Source organism: Manacus candei, unplaced genomic scaffold, assembly GCF_025592945.1.
Source record: "Manacus candei isolate 608988 ecotype Guabito, Panama unplaced genomic scaffold, ASM2559294v1 h1tg000047l, whole genome shotgun sequence".
NCBI lineage: Eukaryota > Metazoa > Chordata > Aves > Passeriformes > Pipridae > Manacus > Manacus candei.
Window position 1 is genome coordinate 3,188,114 of NW_026138095.1, and position 18,359 is coordinate 3,206,472.

Below are 18,359 nucleotides of genomic sequence, written 5' to 3' on the forward strand. Positions count from 1 at the left end.
TCTGCTCCTCACTTATGTCAAACTACAGGATAGAAAAAAAGAATGAGAATGTGGATTTTGAAGTAACAGCTCATGTGCCAAACCTGGCAGTGCAGTCACAAGAACCCTGCACAAGAAGACTGAAAAAAAAACAAAACAAAAAAACCCAAAATAACCCCAAATATAGGATGAGAGAAAGAAGCTTGCACTGAAAGCTGTCACTTCATCCCGCAATCGCTTTGTGGTTCTCGGTCCCTTTGGGATTGTAAACACTTAGCTAAAATAAGTCCTTTAATCTCAGTGTTATTCCTCGGAAGTGTATTTGAAGATGGCTTTCAGCATGCTAAATTTTAATATTGGGTGGGTTGGGTTTTTTTCATGGGTTGAGAACAAATGGTTTTCCAGCTGACCACTGGGTGTGAAGACCCTCAAAGGGCAAACTGAGAGTAAACGAGAGTGGAAACAATTTTCCTGGCCTGAAAACTGTCATTTCCCCAGTTGCAAAGCCCTGTCAGCTTCATACAGGGATTGTGGGAAACTAAAAATGAAATGATTTGCAAGAAAGATGCATGTTTCTGTTCTGTTCTTTTAAAACACAGTGATTTTTTTTCTGATATAATTATTTGAGCAATAAACTTAGTGAACAGATTACCCTTTATTCTAAAATTTTAACCCATGAGCATTTTCTGTCTGTAGTTTTAAAACCACAAATTTAAGAAACTTAATCAGTATCAACTGTTGGGTCAAGTTCATGTGATTCATTTCCAGCCACGATCTAATTTCCTTGATTAATTTACCTCAGAGTATCTGTTCTGCATGAGAATTATCTTGACAAATAAAGTAGTGTCTTCCAAATCAGTAACTCACATCACTGGACACTGCCTTCTTCCCACAGCTATTTTGGATATAAGGTACCAGTTAGGTCTGGTGTTTCTTCCTTCCAACTTGTTCTACCACACCTAATAATCTCTCATTAAATAAACAGAGCAGGTCAAACTGTTTGAAATTATGGGGTTTTTTTCCTGTTGCACTGGTGGGTTTTCTCCCAAAAAGAAAATTTCCCTCTACATCCTGCATCAAATGCCACAGGGGCTCAGGAGTAGGTTTGCACTTGGCAGTTGTGACCTTTGGAAAAACACAATGAGCACTAAAACACTCTCTCCATCCCCTGCAAGGACAGTCAGCCTAGAGCTGCTTCCATCACCCTGATAGTACACCTGGTGTGTAGGGAATGGAGCAGAACATCCCATGGTTTATAAATCAGTGCTGTTTTACAACAGGGGTGTTGTCAACACCACCATCTTTCATTCCCCTGGCCTTTGGTAAAGCACAATAATAAAAACCTGCTGCCCAAAAACTGTCCTCTTCTTATTCTATATATAAAAAAAATATCTGTGTTCCTTGGATGCCTTTCAGCCTCCATGCTGGGAAACAACAGATTGAAATCCTGGGAAGGATTTTTTATTTATAATATGAAAATGCCATTTAAATCTGGGGGAAGAGGAGAAGAATGCCTTGAGCAAACAGTAACTAACCTGTTGCTGAAGATATAACAAGTCTTTTTCTTTTCTTTCTTTGCATTAGCTCTGACTCTAAAATTCAAATTTTTGCAGGAAATATTTTCCATCGAGAAATATTAAGCGGCTTAAAGGTTGATGTTTCCTAATTTTCCTTTTAGATTTCTGCAGTTAGGTAGATAAATTTGAAAAAGCCCTCCTGAATGAAAGCTGAGGACACTCAATCCAGGATAATCTCTCTGGTGACTTTCTTCATCCCCTGGGAACCGTGTCACCCTCAAAGCTTCTTGCAGTTGTCCTTCCAGAAACAATTCCAGTCTTAAACTATGGCTGTCACAAAGGAATTCCTGAATGAAAGCTGTTTTCTGTCCAGAACAAGCCCAGAGATTGCTGCTCCCAGCATGATTTGAGATGCCCAGTTGTGAGCTCCAAATTTCCCTCCCCAGCTTTATCCCAGCTGCTTTGGGTGGGATGGGGTTTCCCAACATGAGGAAAATTCACCTCTTCTTCCAAAGTGCAGCAGAATAAAACCTTCCATGATGTAGAAATGCTACTCATGTGGCTACAAGAGGGAGGGCAGTGCTGTCTTTGTTCTTCCATTGGATATTCCACTCCCCTGCACTTCTGACCTGTGGGTTCTGAGGGGTCTCTCACTCTTTGGGGATCAGGAGCAACATGAGATAACTCACTTTATTTCTTCTTTTGACGTTGTAAAAGTAGGAACCACATTAATATTTTTGCGAAGCTGAAGTTCAGCTTGTCTTCCCTGTGTTTTTCCTTTGGTTGCTGTCATGGCATAATGTTCACAAGGATTCCCTCTGACAGCTGATGAACTGTGAATCCAGGGGAAATTCAGTGTTCAAAACCTTCCAGAGGGGGATCATATCAGATAATGGACCCTCTGAAATCCATTGTGATCTGGCTGTTGCCCTTACAGCTTTTGGCTGATATTCCTGTCGTTGTATGACCTGAGACTGATGAGGAAATAAAAGAATTGGTACCTGCTTAGAAAAATTACAGTGATGGATTTGGGTATTTAATCGTTCCACTGCAGGAAAACGCTGCCTGGGAGCTGCGTGTCGGTTGTGAATCACTCCTCTCCTGTCATTGCTCTCCACAATTCTGACAAATATCACCCAGTACAACCTCACTTTACAGCAAGGAGTTTCTTCCATGCCAAGTCTGACAAGTGGCTTTCACGTCTTATTTATTTGTCAGCATCTTTCAATAACTCTGCTTTGACATGTTATTGCGTTTATGAGCGATGTCTAATCCTGTACAAACAAGCTGGGTTTTTTTTTTATATTGACAGTGAGAGAAGCAAAAAACCTCATTCCCATGGATCCAAATGGACTCTCAGATCCTTATGTTAAACTGAAGCTCATCCCAGACCCTAAGAACGAAAGCAAACAAAAAACAAAAACCATCCGTTCTACTCTGAATCCAGACTGGAATGAGTCCTTCACATTGTGAGTTTAACACCATTTCATGCAGGATCTTTGCCTGGTTTCAATTGTTTGTTCAGTGTTGCATTGGAAACTGCTCTATTTCTCTCCTTTTTAGTAAATTAAAGCCTTCAGACAAAGATCGCCGGTTGTCTGTCGAGGTCTGGGACTGGGATCGAACAACCAGGAATGATTTCATGGGATCTCTTTCATTCGGGGTGTCAGAGCTTATGAAAATGCCAGCCAGTGGATGGTAAGAGTTTCAGACAAGGGAGAAGGAGAGAATATATCACCAAAAGTTTTAAATCAGTCTTTTTCTTCAACACCATCTACCTTTTTTTTTTTTTTTTTGAGTTTTTCACTGAGTTTCAGGCTATAAATTCACTGAAAGTGCAACTAAACCTAGGAAATACAGGCTATATATATATATATATATAAGGAGGATAATGAAAGGATTGCTTTTCTTTTGTGGTGTTCATGAAACTTCCACTGGAGCCAGGAGCTGCTGCAAACTCAGCTCTGTGTACATAGTCTTGTGATAGGAATTTTATTTTTATCTCAAATACGATGTATTCATTACTAAGTGTATCATGTTATATATAGCCCTGCAAATTCAAAGTGCATGGAAACTGATTTCATAAAATGCCATCTCATTACCTACCAAGCAAGGGGTAGAACTCACCACATCTCCTGAAAAAGGACATTCCTTCAAAGACAGCTCTTTAGGGCTGTGGAAGCACTGGAGACAGAGGTTCTCCAGGGTTGATGTCTCCCATCATATCACAGGATGGGTGGGAAGAATCTCCTTGTCCATTAAACTGCCTTGCCACGTAATTTGGGATTAAAGGTTTGATTTCATGTTAAATATGTCCTATTTGTGAGTTTGCTTTAGGTCCTTGAGATCAGTTCTTTACCTGCCTGTGACACTGATACAAACCACACACACAAAACAAATCATATAATCACACTAAATCAGGCTTCAAATCTAACAGGAATAAAACTGGAAAGTCACTTTTTTTTTCTCAAATGTTCCACAGGTACAAGCTACTGAATCAAGAAGAAGGTGAATATTACAATGTTCCAATTCCAGATGCTGATGAAGATGGAAATGCAGAGCTCCGGCAGAAGTTTGAGGTGAGGGCTAAAAGCTGTATATTGCACTTATTTTTCACTTTATTACGAAATTTTTCACTTTATTCCAAAAAAGAAAGCCCGTTAAAACATACATATGGTTGAGTGCTACTGCTTCTGTTCCTGTGTCAGCACTGTGTGACTTTGGTTTCCTTGAAGATTGGACCAAATGGTTTAATTCAGCGGTGGCATCATTTTTCTGACAGTTCAGCTTCTGTGCTATGACACTTCTAAGTTGATATTTTAAAATATGTTTTGTCAAGCATGTGTAATAATTTCAATATCTTCTAATACCTGCTGCAAAATCTTCCAGCCATTATCACTGGTATCTGCGTTATTTGACAAATGAAATTCTCAGAAACCACATATTTAGAATATTTAACAGTGTAGGTTCTTGTGTTTTAACAAAAGGCTTGTAATTATTACTGATAATTTAAAGTCTCGTGATCTTTGCAGAAGTTTTTCATGTGAAATTCTGATCTCTGTAGCGTGGGTGAGGATGTTTTTAAGGACCAGAGGTATTGGTAGTTGTGTATAGAAAAAAGAATCCAGAGGAAAGCAATGCTTTCCACAGTGTCCTGCCTTCTGTGGTGGCAACTGGAGGGGTTGGTAGCCACAAGCACAGCCTCATTGTGCCATACAAAGGAGTAATTCCTTAATGATCACACTCAGCCAGCAACTCAGCCTCTTGTGACAACTACAGCTGAGACTTCAGCTAAGTATTTGCTGACCACAAACCCCAGGAACAGGGCAGGTACAGCCTGGGGAGGGAGGGGGTTTGCTGATGGCTGTGCTGGATTCAGCTCATCTCCCTTGGCTGCTCTTCCAGCTGCTCACACAGTAATGAATTTGAAATATCCCAACCTGCACTGTTGATTCCCTTTTCCTGGTTGGACATTTCCAGCCCCAGCCAGGCTGTTTATCCAGAACGTGATTAATGTACCTGCTGTGCATAAACAAACAAGCCTGCTCCTTTCAACCTGAAATGGCAATTTTTTATGTTCACCATCAGGCAGAATTCTCCATTGTTATTATAAAAGATGGGTTAACCTGAGAAAGTGAGGAAAAACAGCACATGTGCAACTTTCAAGGAAGAAAAAGAAAAGGTGCAGCAGTTTCTTGTGAATGCATTTGGATCAACTCCCATACTCCTGTCTGCAGCATGAACTATGATTTTTGTTATACATTTGAGAAGTATTTCAATCTCCATTCCATTTTCCTTTCTTTACAATTGTGATCTGACCCGGTGTGATTTTATTTTGCTGCACTAGGTCATTTGCTGTTCAAGATCATATTTATTTTTTATCCTCCCTATAAAGAATAGCTTCAAAAGTAATTCTGTCCACCCCTTCCATGCCCCTGTGCATTATACAGAGCCTGGAACTGGTGTTTAAATATTGGTGATACAGGTATAGAAATCTACTTGGTTTTTCTCAGGTCAGAGACAGCATGAAGACAAATCACTAAAATTGTCCACTTAAAAAGGTCAGGTACTATATGCAGTATGTTTGCATATTGAATTTACAACCTCTTAGGCTTTTTTCTTCATGCTACAGTAAATACATTGGTTGCAGGAGAAACAGTCAGGGTTTATCTGTGTCCTGCAATGAAGTGGAGGAGAAATCCTGAGAGGTTGCATCGGGTAAAGCTACTGGACCTGGTCCCAGAAACAGCAGCTTCACATAGGGGCAGCTCTGCCTCAGAAATAATTAGTCTGTCTCAAAGTCTAATTAGTTCAGCCTCAGCACTGTGTATTTGAGGCTCTCCCTGTTCTGGGAGTAGCCTGGTTGTTGCTGTTTGAGTGACTGAATTAATCAAGGGAAGGGAATAGGTCTTCAGTGAACATGGTGTCTCCAGGACTGTGATTTCCCCAGGTGCACAATGAACAGTTTTAAACCATAGTGATGATAAATGAGTGTGAACAAACCCTGTAATTATGAGGAGACCGAGGCTGGGATAATGCAGTGTTACATGGCAAAAGGATTCAGGTTCACCCATTTGCCCTCTTGTAAAATTTACCACCCTGAGAAGGGGCAGAGGGATGCAGGACCCTCCAAGTAAAATTCTTACTTGGTTTCAAGGGGCATCACTGTGATGGCTTCTAAAAATTAGCAGCACAGATGTCTGAATGGTGGTATTTAACTTATTAGCTATTCTGGTGTGGCACATAAGTGGTGCTGACTCTGATCATCTTTTATCTTACTTCTGTTATCATTTATATTCTGGCTTACATAGGCATTTTATTTTAGGTGCCCTGTACTAAGGAACAAGTAGATAGCACTGAGAAATATGCTGCTATTTGGGATTTAATGACATCATCTAAATAAATATTGCCACTGTTCTAAAATCAGCATTGAAACCTTGCAGGAAGAGGATCGCAGATCCTGGCTGCCATTTTGCTGGGGGAGTGAGTTTGTCAGGAACATTAAAATTATAGATAGATGTCTCAGTTTAATGAGACTGAAGTGTTTTGCTAAGGAGGATGAGTTATGAGGAAGACCAAACTCCTCCCTCTAAGCACCTGTAAATCTGAAACTAAGAGGCTTCAATCAAGGAAGTATGGCTAAAGAAAAAAAAAAACCAAACAGCCCTTTGTTAAAGGATATATGTGTATTGGCAGAACAACAAAAGAACACAAAAAAACCAACCAAACAATAATCCTGTACCTAAAAATCCCCCTCAAAAGGAAGTAATTTGGTGCTTTCTGCTTTTTGGCACATTTCTAACCACGGTGGGCAGGGGGTGTGTTGGGCTCTGGCAATCGCCATGTGAGGGCCCCGGTGCACAGGAGGAGCTGAAAAATGGAGATTCCCACACACACAATGAGAAGGGGAAAAAGAAAAGGGGAAAAAGGGGTTCTTCTCACGAGAACTCACGCTGGCTGTGACTGGCTGTGGCTGGGATTTTTCCCTTTGCATCGATGGGCACAAACCGCTGCCAAACACGGGAGCAGAGGAGGGAAAGGGCGACCTCGTCCCCAAACAGTTCCTCTGCAGATGGGTCAAGCCTCTCAGAGGAAATCCAAGCACATCCGGGCTGGGGCCAGAACAGGGCACAGGCAAGCCAGGGCCAGAAAACAGCCCAATGACCAGGCTGAGAACAAAACGACCTCGGAGCCTTTCCAACACACGCCTTGCCTGAGTTAAGGCAAAAGTGAAATAAATGCCACCGTTTCTGAGGAGAGAAGGAAAGAAAAACCTCATCACCCCCTCCCCACGTTCTTAGGAGGGCCATCAGGAGGTCCCAGGGACTTTTCAGCAAAACTGCAGGAAAGAAGACGTTCATCCATAGCGATCTCCCAACTGCAAGCAGGAGAGCAAGGCAGGTGAGCAGCTGGGAAAGATGGGGGGGAAAATATCCCAGGAACAGAAGCAAAGCTTGGATTCTTTGCGTCGCCTTATGCGAGAGCAAAACCGAGAAGTGTCCGGACGTAAATTAATCACACTTTTAGACTGGATTTTTTTAGACCTACCTGATTTTCCAAGAGATGGGACTTTCCAAATAGAAACTTGGCAACGAGTTGGTCGTATGCTCTGTGAGCTAGCTGGACTTGGGGACTCTGCAGCTTGCAAACACTTAACTACATGGGGTATGCTGATGGCTACTTTAAAAGCAGCTCAAAAAGAGACAGAAACTGTTGCAGCTCTGGACTCCAACCCCCCTGCTCCTCTGTGACAGAGGACAAAACTAAGAGTGCAGAGTAACCCTTTGAGGAAAAAAACAGCTGCAAGCTGCCCAAACTCCCACAAATGTGCCTTTCCACCCTCCTGAAAGAGGAATCTGACATTGACTCCGACGACTCTTCTGATCCGGGGTTAGACAAACCGGAACAAAAATTATCTCCTTTCATTAAAACCCAGAATGGGCACAGAAATATTTATGGAAACAAATGGGACGAATGCAGAGAAAAGGCTTTAGCAGCGGGTGATTTGGAATTTGTAACTGCCTGTCCTGTTATATATCGACAACAACCTCCTACGTATCATAACCTGTCTTATGAGATGATAAAGGATTTACAGTAGTTAGTAAGAGAAAGCAGTATCTCCTCACCCCGTGTGTACTCCTTTTTAGAAGTGTTAAGTACTTCTTATGTGTTGGTTCTTCGTGATTGGAAATGTCTCTTGAAAATGGTTTTAACAGCAACACACCCCGTTGGGAATCACTGTACGACCAAATGGGACGAGGTAACTGTAGCAAACCCAAAATCAAGCAGCCGAAGCACTGCAGATTCACCTGGTACCAGAATCAACTGTACAGAATGAACGATTTCCCAACCATGCTCCTTGAGCCACAAGAATTAGGGATCTTGGGAACTTTACAAGCTACAACATGTTTCTATCTTAATTTTTTCACAGGTCCTCGCGCGAATCAACCCGAGCTTCACATCTCTCCCATAGGGATTTATGCAAGTGCTTCTTTATGGTGTAACGAAACACTTAGCCAGGGTTTGTCCCTGGCAATAACCCAATAAGGTTACCTGATTTATTCTTGATTTGTGGGCAATGAGTATGGAAGAGCAACCCTGGAAAAGCGGTGGGGGGTCCCCGTGCTTTTGGGCAACTAACGCTATTTCACCCTAATGAGTTACTCTTGAACAGAACTCCACTCAGCAGAGGCAAAAGATCAATAAGCCAATTTTCCACAAATTGTGACTCAAATGTTTGATTCTGGAACCAACTGCAAAGATTCTTTTCTAGCCTTATAGCAGGAACATGCTTTAACCTCTCTAAATAAACTTGGCTACTGGCTTGCAAAGGAAGCTAATGCTACTAGCTTAGCAACAAGTGCCTTACTAACCCATGTAGATTCAGTGAGATGTGGAGGATCGTGGACCAGAGCAGAACTTAAAGGGTTACCGAAGCAGAGGACGTTGCCAGAACGGAAGAAAATGTGGCAGAAGGTGGGAGGAAGTGTCTACAATGTGCCTGGAGCCAAAGGTCGTGTGACCCAGAACAAGAGGATGACTGAAGAAAAGAAGAAAGCATGTGGGAAGCTGATAGGTGTAAAGATGGACGTTAGTTGTTGATGGGTAGAAATGTGCATACTGTAATTTTATAGGGCCGAGTATTGCTTGTTGATAGGTTGAAGGTGCTTTGCTTTGCTCACAGAGCAGAAATGAAACTAATTCCTCTATAAATAGAGGCTTGAAATAAATAATAAACAATTGTGACCAGCAAGGGTGTCCGTGCTTCAGTCGCTACAACCTCCCATTTAAATCAGAATTTTAAAAATATCTGCCTGCATCTAGATTTCAACAGACAGCCTTGAGACTGGGCCTCAAGCTCCCACTGGTTTCAAACTCTTTACACAATCCCATCACATCCTTCTTAACATATCACTGTAACCACCCAGACTTCTTATTTAAGTGTGGTTATTAGCCACACAAATCTCGTGGATATGCTGCTTCACTTGCTGGACCTTCTGGCACAGATTCTTTAAGTCATTTATTCAGTGTAAATCTACCATAAAATAGCCATGCAAGATTATAAATAAATAATAATAGATTCAAAAATTCTCTTCGCTTACATCTGTAAATGAACAGAAGAAACCTGTTTGTCGTGAGAAGTTTCCTCATGACCCATTCTGCCACCTCTGAACCAGCTGAAAAATTAACACCCAACTTCTGCCCTATCCAACAAATGGGACCAAATTTGGAAAAGAAAGAGTTGAAGAGGATGGTGCTTTTTTACCTTTTTGATTTTATTGCCAGGATTTTTCTTATTATGTACAATGTGTTATCTATATGAACTTGTGCATAATATAAAAAGTGAGGTGTGTTATGCAGGGGTGCAGTGCAGTGTTTTCTACACAACAAATTTTATTCAATCTACGTATTTTCTGGATCTCACCTCTCACTAGAACTTACAAATCCATTATCTGCTCATTTAGCAGTGTTATCAAATCTGTCCTCAGTGATTTATACATGATACATCATTATTAATATTTGGAGATAAAAATATACTCCTGTAGGAAGTGGAGGCAGGAGAAAATCTGTCACTATTTTTCGGTTGGTTTTAACCTTTGGTTGTGAATTTTCTCTCTGGAATGGGATTATTTGTGGCCATCTCAAAATGCAACTCCCTCAGAATAATTGTAGCTGCTCCATAATTGTCCGTGCTGAGGTTGCCATGGGAACTCCCAACAGTCCCAGGTGGCTCCATGGACCCAAACTAGCAAATCTTCTGACTGCAGCATCTACTCTTTGTTGGATACTTATTTTCTTCTTGCAGTATTTTACTAGGCAAAGAAAAAAGCAGAATATTGAAATAATGCAACCTTATGGTATTTTTTTCTACCAGGTTGTGGTTTGGGCAGTAAGATGCTTTTGCTATTTAGAGCATCATTCCTTGGGGTTTTTTTTTTGTATTAGAGGAAAAGAAATGTGTGAATTGTATAACTTCTATTGTAGAAAGTTATTTCAGTTTGGTCAAGCCTTTTTTTCCTTTTCCTGCTTAGTAAAGCACTTCTTGATAGAATAATAATAGAATAATAGTGGTTTAAAAGTAGGCTGGTGAGTTATTCTCTCTGTTCCCTTCTTTCCACATCACCAGCACGGGAAATGTTATTAAAAATAAAGCAGTTATGGTCCATTGAAATGATTTTTTTTTAAATTAAACAAAGGCCAGAGCAGCTGTAATCCTGACACGTGGACACATTTACTGAGCACAAGGTATCTTGAGTGATGGGAGCAGTGTGAGTCACTACACCCAGCTTTGGGAATTGGAGTGATCCAAGCACATTGTTGCCGCTCCTAAAATCTTCATTTTAAAGCCTCTGTGGGGAAGACATGCAATGGTCCTCCTGGTGCATAATCTTCACATATCAGACATCTTCTTTTGTTCTAATTACTTCCTCTAGTGTAGCTCTGGGTGGGTTTCAGAGGAACGAAATTGTTCCCTTGGTTTCTGAGAGAGGCTGCTGTTCCCACTGGGGGGATCCGTGTGGGACCATTCTGATGGTGCTTCCCTGGGGACACAAATCCACATCCACCTCCCAGGCCACCTCTGAGTGGTGTTTGTGCTCAAGATTTCAGCTGCCTTGACCCATGGAAATGCTGGTGGAGGCTGTACAGAAGCTGGACCTGTTGTGTCCTTTTCCAGCCTGCAACATAAGGGGAGGGAGCAGAGTCCAGAACAGGGTGGATTTTGTATCTGAGCACTGGAAGTGCTCAGTCAGTGGTGACATTTGGGTGACATCTCAGTGCTTCTAAACATAACTATTAGGATGATCCTAAAGCAAATGTCTTTTAAAGTGCCTTATCATTTGAAATATAAGAGCAGGGAGGATGTGGAGCTTGGTCATCGGGCTCGGTTATAAATACCCGGGACCTCTCCAGTGACTCAGGAGCTGCAGATATTTCTGCTGCTGAGCTCCTCCAGGATGCAGAGCAGTGCTTTGTTTGACTAAACTTGTGTGTTAATCCTTGTGCAGACGTGAATTTACAAAGCAGTGCCCTCTCCCAGTCTGGATTTGTGCATACAGAGCTCCCATGGATTTACACCACCAGGTCTCTCTTTGTGGCAGCACAGCTGGTGTTAAACAGAACCTGAAAATGTCCCCAGATTTCAAGGCACAATTAAAGCTTTCTGATGAGTTCTGTTGCTGTTATAGTCTAATGTTAAAGAAAAGCTCTTTCATTTATTTATCATTTCCTTTCTCAACACCAATACCTCATTTCAGTTGTTTCACTGCAGGTCCTGCATTTCTTAGATCTTCAACACTCCCTTTAGTTTTAGTTTTTAAAGCAGTTTCTGGCTGCTTTATTAGAAAGGAGAAGGCCCAGACTGTCTTGATTAATCTGACATTTTCCTGATATTCACAGCAACTTTAGGTCAAAGGGGCATTTTCTTTCTTTCCTTTAATCAGTGGCCAGAACATCCTAGAGCTGTCTTGATTCTAAGCTGGAGGCTGGGTGAAAATGTTGCAGTTGCACAGCCAGGGCCATAGCAGAAGACTCCAGGAACTGTTTCAGTAGCTTCTTAAAAACCCAATGAGTTTTCTAATTTAATTAATTAATTTTTCGCTCAAAAAAACCCCCAACAAAACAAAATAAAGCAAACTGTAGAGGAACTTATGATTTTGTTAATTTGTGGGTTAAGTTCTCCAGGTCTCTCTGTAAAGTATTATAAGGGCTGTGAAGGAAACATTTCTTTTGAGTTTTTGAAGGATGGCAATGTTTTTGCCCCAGAGCTCTTATACTACAGTTACTTTACTCTTTTTTTTTAATAAATGAAAGATATGATCTCTTCCAATCTGTATCTAACCAATATAACTCCCATTTTGAAGCAATAACTGTAACTTCAGGCAGGTCAGGGAAGGTGACATGAAGAAGGGAAATAATGTTGCTGACACTTCAAATTGTGAACTACAAGATTAAATTTACTTTTCGGGAAACAGACACTAAGCTACACTGAAATCATGACCAGCCAAAATATCACTGGCACATCAATCCACTCTCATTATGCATATAGAGATATAAAAAGAAGAGCTGCTTTTTTTGGCCATGGCACTCATTCCTATTTTTAAATTGTGCATATTTAATCATTAGAGAATAGTTTGCAGCATTATAGAGATGCTGTTAGATGACTCCATCTGTTCTGTGCTATAGTTTGGCATGGGGAATTCCCATATGCAGTTATCTGGAAGTTTCCCATCCACTCACCAGAGCTCAAACTAGAAAACTTGACATTTCTTAACTAGATGGCATAAATCTCTGCTCTCTGTTCGGATCAGCCTCTGATTTCCCTAAGGCTTTTCTCAGGCAGCGTGTTGTGATTTCAGGTGAAGAATATATGTAAAAAATCATATCGATGGGAGGGATTTCCTCATCCCTTTTTGTAAAGGTTAAATGTGTGTTGCAGAACAAGGCAAAAAAAAAAAATCAAGAAACCCTTTAGTGCTGTGGCCCTGTCAGAGCTCACCAGCTGGTGAAGCCCAGGCTCCCCACAGCTGGACACACCTGGAGCGTTTCCCCAAGGAATGTCCCGTGCATGAGGGGGGAGGATGTGCCCAAAGCTGAGGAGCAGCTGTGTGAGGACCTGTCCCTCGCTGTGCTTGTCCCTGCTCCTCCCTGGCAGGGTAATTAACACCAATTTATTTTTTTTGTGTGGTTTTTCCGTGCTTAACAGATGTGTCCATTTTGTATTCCCGCTGCTGTGTCTGTATTTGTTTATTCTGCTACTAATTGTGGTTGCTTTGCTGTGCCAGCCCTTACTAACCAGGCAGTGTTTCTCCCTTTCCTGTCTCTTCCAGGACTGTCATGTAAATATCCACTTCTTCAAGGTAGTTTTGGTGTTCTCCTGCACCCTTCTCTTCACACAACCCTCTTGACTGATGTTTGAAGTTTATTAAGTTCAGTTTCATCCTCAGCATGTTTTAAGGATGCACTTGTTTTTCTCCCAGCTAAAGGTTTTCTTTAAAAAAAAAATGGATTTGTCACAAAATACTCCCCAGATTAAGATTTTACTACCAAAAAGCAGTCATCCAACCTGAGCAGATGCAGTGTGCCTTTCTTTTTGAAGGAATGAGTTAAATGAATGCCACCTTCTCATGGAAAATGGAAAATGGTGCATCTTTAATTTGAAAGACATTCATGGAACTTTAAATGACTTTCACAGATCAAATAATGCTCGTGGTCACTGTATATTTAAGTAGATAAATTTGCATACTACAGCATGCATGGTTTATGGTATAACATACTACATCTATTGCTCTGTGTTATTTGGAGTATGCTATATCATAAGAGATTATTATATTATCATGTGCACAGATGCTCTGATACCTGAGATACCAATTCACCTGTTACCTTCCCATTTTGCTTTTTTCACTAATCACCACATCACTCAGTTGTTGCCATAAAAGTTACATCTCAGCATTGAGAACATACATGTGTGGACTTTATATTTGCATGTATCTCTGACAAATTATCTTGCTTTATTACAGCAAAGGTCACTGACACAAATCACACTTGAAGTTTTATACATTGGTTAAGTTACAATTTGAATTAAAATTTGAAGCTCCTGAGCTGTAACTGTTTTAGGAATCTAAGATTATTGAAGCCATTGTCATCTTCAAATAGTATTTTTACAGCTGAAGTTGACCTAGAGCAGTTTACATGTTACAGCTCGAAGCTTAAAATACTTAATTTAAAAAACAAATGTTATGTTTGAAGAGTTGTTTATATTAATAATGCATGATTTTAACAAATATTCTAATACTGAACCAGAAAAATCCAAAAATAAGACCATTTGTCACTGCCAAATATTTCCTAATGCAATAATCATTTGTCATGCAATCAGTAACACTTTTTCTTAACCTTGATTCTTTATCTGATATCTCCATCTCAGAAAGGCCTGTGCAGAAGAGGACTGTCCTTCCTCAATCCTTTACACCTTTTCTTATTTGAGAATAAAACTGCATGGGGGTTTCATTGGTGAAACTTGTTTCATGCTGGGAAGTTGGAATTTTCTCTGTTTAAGTGTGTTTTTAAAGGAGAAAATGCATCTGGGATAGATATGAAGTTTTGTCACTTCATCTGTAAAATCCAGGCCTTGAAGTGCACTGATATAACCTGACAGAAGTCCTTGTCCATTCATGTTTCCACCACAGGAAAGCACCCAAAAAAAAAGGGCTGAGGAGTTTCCTACAGCTGCTGCTTCCAAAAAATTCATGTTTAGTGCTGGTGAATTATAAACATGAATTCCAACAGAGCAAGCTGGCTCTCTGTTCTGATGGGGACGCTCAAGAATTCAGTTTTTTTCATGGAGGGGGTGGAGGAAAAAAAGCTTCCTTGTTTGTGATGTGTCTTTTCTCACTGAATCACTACGAGGAGAGGCTGAGGGAGCTGGGGCTGTTCAGCCTGGGGAAGAGTGAGGGGAGACCTCCTCACTCTCTACAACTCCCTGACAGGAGGTCATAGCCAGGTGGGGGTTGGTCTCTTTTCCCAGGCAACCATCAGCAAGACAAGAGGGCTCGGTCTCAAGTTGTGCCAGGGGAGGTTTAGGTTAGATATTAGAAAGAATTTCTTTACAGAGAGAGTAATCAGCCATTGGAATGGGCTGCCCAGGAAGTGGTGGATTCTCCATCCCTGGAGGTTTTTAATGAGAGACTGGATGTGGCATCAGTGCCATGGGCTGGGAACCACAGCGGGGTTGGATCAGGGGTTGGACTTGATGATCTCGGAGGTCCCTTCCAACCCAGCTGATTCTGTGATTCTATGATCATCCCAAATCCCCCCTCTCCTTGGGGCTGGCAGTGACTTGGCAGCACTGACCTCAGCTCAGAGGTGTCACTGCCTCCTGCGGGACCATCACACGGCTCTGGGAATGATTGGGAATGATGCTGGAGGTAATCACTTTATGTGGGGCTGCTGGGAGCTTGTGTGCCTGAGTGTGCAGGGTTGGCATTGAAAGGAAGCAGCAGGAGCAGCTGAAGGAGGAAGGCTGTGTTCCCCAGGATAACGCCACAGTTCTGAGCTAGAAACCTGTAAAACACTCAAAACTGATTTTATAACATCATAGCAGAGCTGGGGCTGCTGAGAGCGAGGTCAGGCAGCACGGAAAAACTTGATTATGGAATAATCAGATGCTGGGAAGGATCACACATTTATCCTGCTGTTGTTCCGCTGCAAAGTGTATATTTAAATAGATTATTTCTCAACATCGTGCAGAAAACACCTTCATCTTTTTGGGTGCGTGTGTTTGTGTGTGATAAATGGTTTCATAGTACCTTAAGATTTGGATACACAATTCCCAAGGCTTTAAAATCAGTCCTGGTCTGCAGCTTTGCATGCCTGGGGGGGTTTGATTGCAGGGATTTGCTCTAGGATTAGGTAGAAAGTCCTTAAAAATTATTTTAGAACAGAATTTTATTATTCTTTGCCCATATTGAGATGAGTTTTATGCTTAAAAGCAAATTCCACACTCAAGATTGAAAACTAGCAGTAATTTGCATAATTAAAAAATGAAGGAGCATATATAAAAGCAATTCCTTTTTTGACACTTTGGGATTTGCTGTTGTAGCATCCTATTTGCTGTTTGGGGTTTTTATTAGCACTACCACAGGATACTTCTGCAAGAATTCTTGAATATTATTCCTAGGCAGCCTCTTTAATTACATTTCTCCTCGTTAGGCACCGCTCTGTTGCAGGGCAGAGCGTGTTTGGCAATAAAGGCAGAAAACAAAATGGACTCAGGTGGCCACAGGATTATTAAACAGATTAAACATGTTGACAGTGCCAAATGGGGACTGGAAACTCTTCCCTCTCAAGATTTCACGGCTCACAGGCAGATCTATTCGTTGTCCAGGGCAATATCCCCTCAAATTCCTATCTTAGGATAGATATATCCTTTTTCCAGTGACTGTCTTTCATAGCCATTTGAATTAGTTGTCTACATTTTCTAAGGGATATGTTTACCTCAATTTTTTGCCTGGCAAATTCGGGAATTTTTTTGAAATCACCTATCCAAGTATTTCATATAGTTTTAACTTCTAGCCAGTGACACCAAAAAGTTAAAAAAAAATACTGAATCAATTGGAAAATTGATTATAAACCCCCCCAAACGAGGTCTGTTGGGGTGCTCGATGTTGTGTTAAACTGTTGTCTTGTCCTTTCAGACTCTCTTTTTGCCTTTATCCCAAGTAAACATCCAATTAGCAATGTGGAGCTGGAGAAAATAATTTCTCCTCAGAGCAAGAAACCACAAGAGGTCAGCAAAGAACAGAGAAAAGCTCCCAGAGCTGAACTGGCTCCAGCAAAAGGCCTGAAAGGAAGGAAATCATCCACGTTTTGTATGTGTATATTTAGAAATATATAAACTCAGTAAATTAAAAGCTGTTTTGATAACATTCATTTTTTCAGGCAAATAATTTCAATAAATTTACTGTTATTAACCAAAAGGGTAAATATGACACAAGTTTAAGGGAAACAGGAGAGGAAATGAGGGGAAAAGTAAATTAAAGACATAAAATAGTCCATATTTAACTCCCAGGCAGAGTTTTATCACCCACCCCATTTATATTTTTATGAAACATCCCTTTTGCCTTCATGCCTTTTTCCTAGCAGTGGGAATTATAGGAATTTTTTCCTAACTATTTTTTTCAGTAACTAGTTTAGCTAATGAAGCAAAAATGCATTTTCATTTTTATGGATTGCACTTTTTACTGATTAGGTCTTAACTCACCACAGTGACATGACCACCATGAAAAATCTAAGAGTGCAGATAAGCAGCTTTCTGCTTTTTTACATCTCCTCAGTGTTGTCCTTGCTGCAGAGAAGTCTTGCTGGAGTGTAAATCCACCAAGGAATCCGTGGCTGAAAACCTTGTGGATCCTCGATGGTGTCCCTGGTATCACCTCTCCTTGTGTACTGCCATGTCTTGTGTGGGCATCTCCAGCCTCCTGCTCCTTTTTATGTGGATAAATATGTGTATATACATTAATTTCTGTGATTTAGTTCATCAGTTCATTTGGTTGTGACAGGGGTGAGAGTGCACCGTGTGATGGGAAAAGCCGCCGCCCTCGCGAGCGTTTGTAACGCCAAGGGGAGAAACACAAGAGCCAGACACTGTGTCCATGTTCTGTTTTATGGAAAATTTAGTGCAAAAGCAGCTCTCAAGATTGCTCAGCACAGGTTTAGTAGGAAAAAATTGGCCAAGGAAGTTCCTTCCCTCTGTTGGCTTGAACAGTGAGGACACGAGCTCGGGTTGGACCAAGATAACGCTGGTTCCAGCCCCTCTCTGCTCAGAGCTGCTGGGCTGCTCCATCAGCTGGAATTTAGGCTCTAACTTTCTCTGTTCTGTGTTGTTTCCATGACTACAAAACTCCCTGCTAATGATTTATAAGCTGGCATTAGGTTATGGTATTAAGATTAAACCTCGGTCTGGTGAAGTATTAGGTCTTGGCTGGGGCTTAGAAATGGACTCTGCTCGTTTCAGATTCTCAGCATCCTGATAATAATTAAGTTGTATAAACTAGGAAATTGATAGTCCATCATAGCATCTATAATTACATGGAATTGGAAATGCAATAATGTAAGAAACAAGCTGCCACAATGACAGAGAGAATTTCCCTGAATGGGAGGGTTTTTCCTCCAGATTTTGACTTGAGATTTATTGGTTTTATTTACTTTATTAAAGGCTTGCTAATGCCTCAATCCACTGATCAAAATCTTCACTGACTGTACATGACTGGAAACCCGAATGGGTCCTCCCTTGGGACTTGGATAAATTGTTATTTCAGTTTTTCCATCCCTGGTATGAGCTTTGCTGGTTCTGTCAGTGACATCTTC

General features: G+C 41.0%; 1 protein-coding gene across 4 annotated transcripts in view; it reads left to right on the forward strand.

The window, feature by feature from the left end:
* The window catches only part of PRKCA (protein kinase C alpha), a 145,634-nt gene that overhangs the window by 97,449 nt on the left and 29,826 nt on the right, over window positions 1-18,359 (forward strand). For 2 of the 4 annotated variants that reach the window (XR_007906269.1, XM_051797667.1), the window contains exons 6-9: window positions 2,809-2,965; window positions 3,060-3,194; window positions 3,979-4,075; window positions 13,325-13,354. Coding sequence is in view for 3 of the 4 variants with exons in the window: in XM_051797667.1 (XP_051653627.1) it covers window positions 2,809-2,965; window positions 3,060-3,194; window positions 3,979-4,075; window positions 13,325-13,354 (419 nt within the window). In the remaining variant the exon portion in view is untranslated. The remainder of the gene's footprint in view (window positions 1-2,808; window positions 2,966-3,059; window positions 3,195-3,978; window positions 4,076-13,324; window positions 13,355-18,359) is intronic. The other 2 variants (XM_051797668.1, XM_051797669.1) reach the window with 1 other exon arrangement.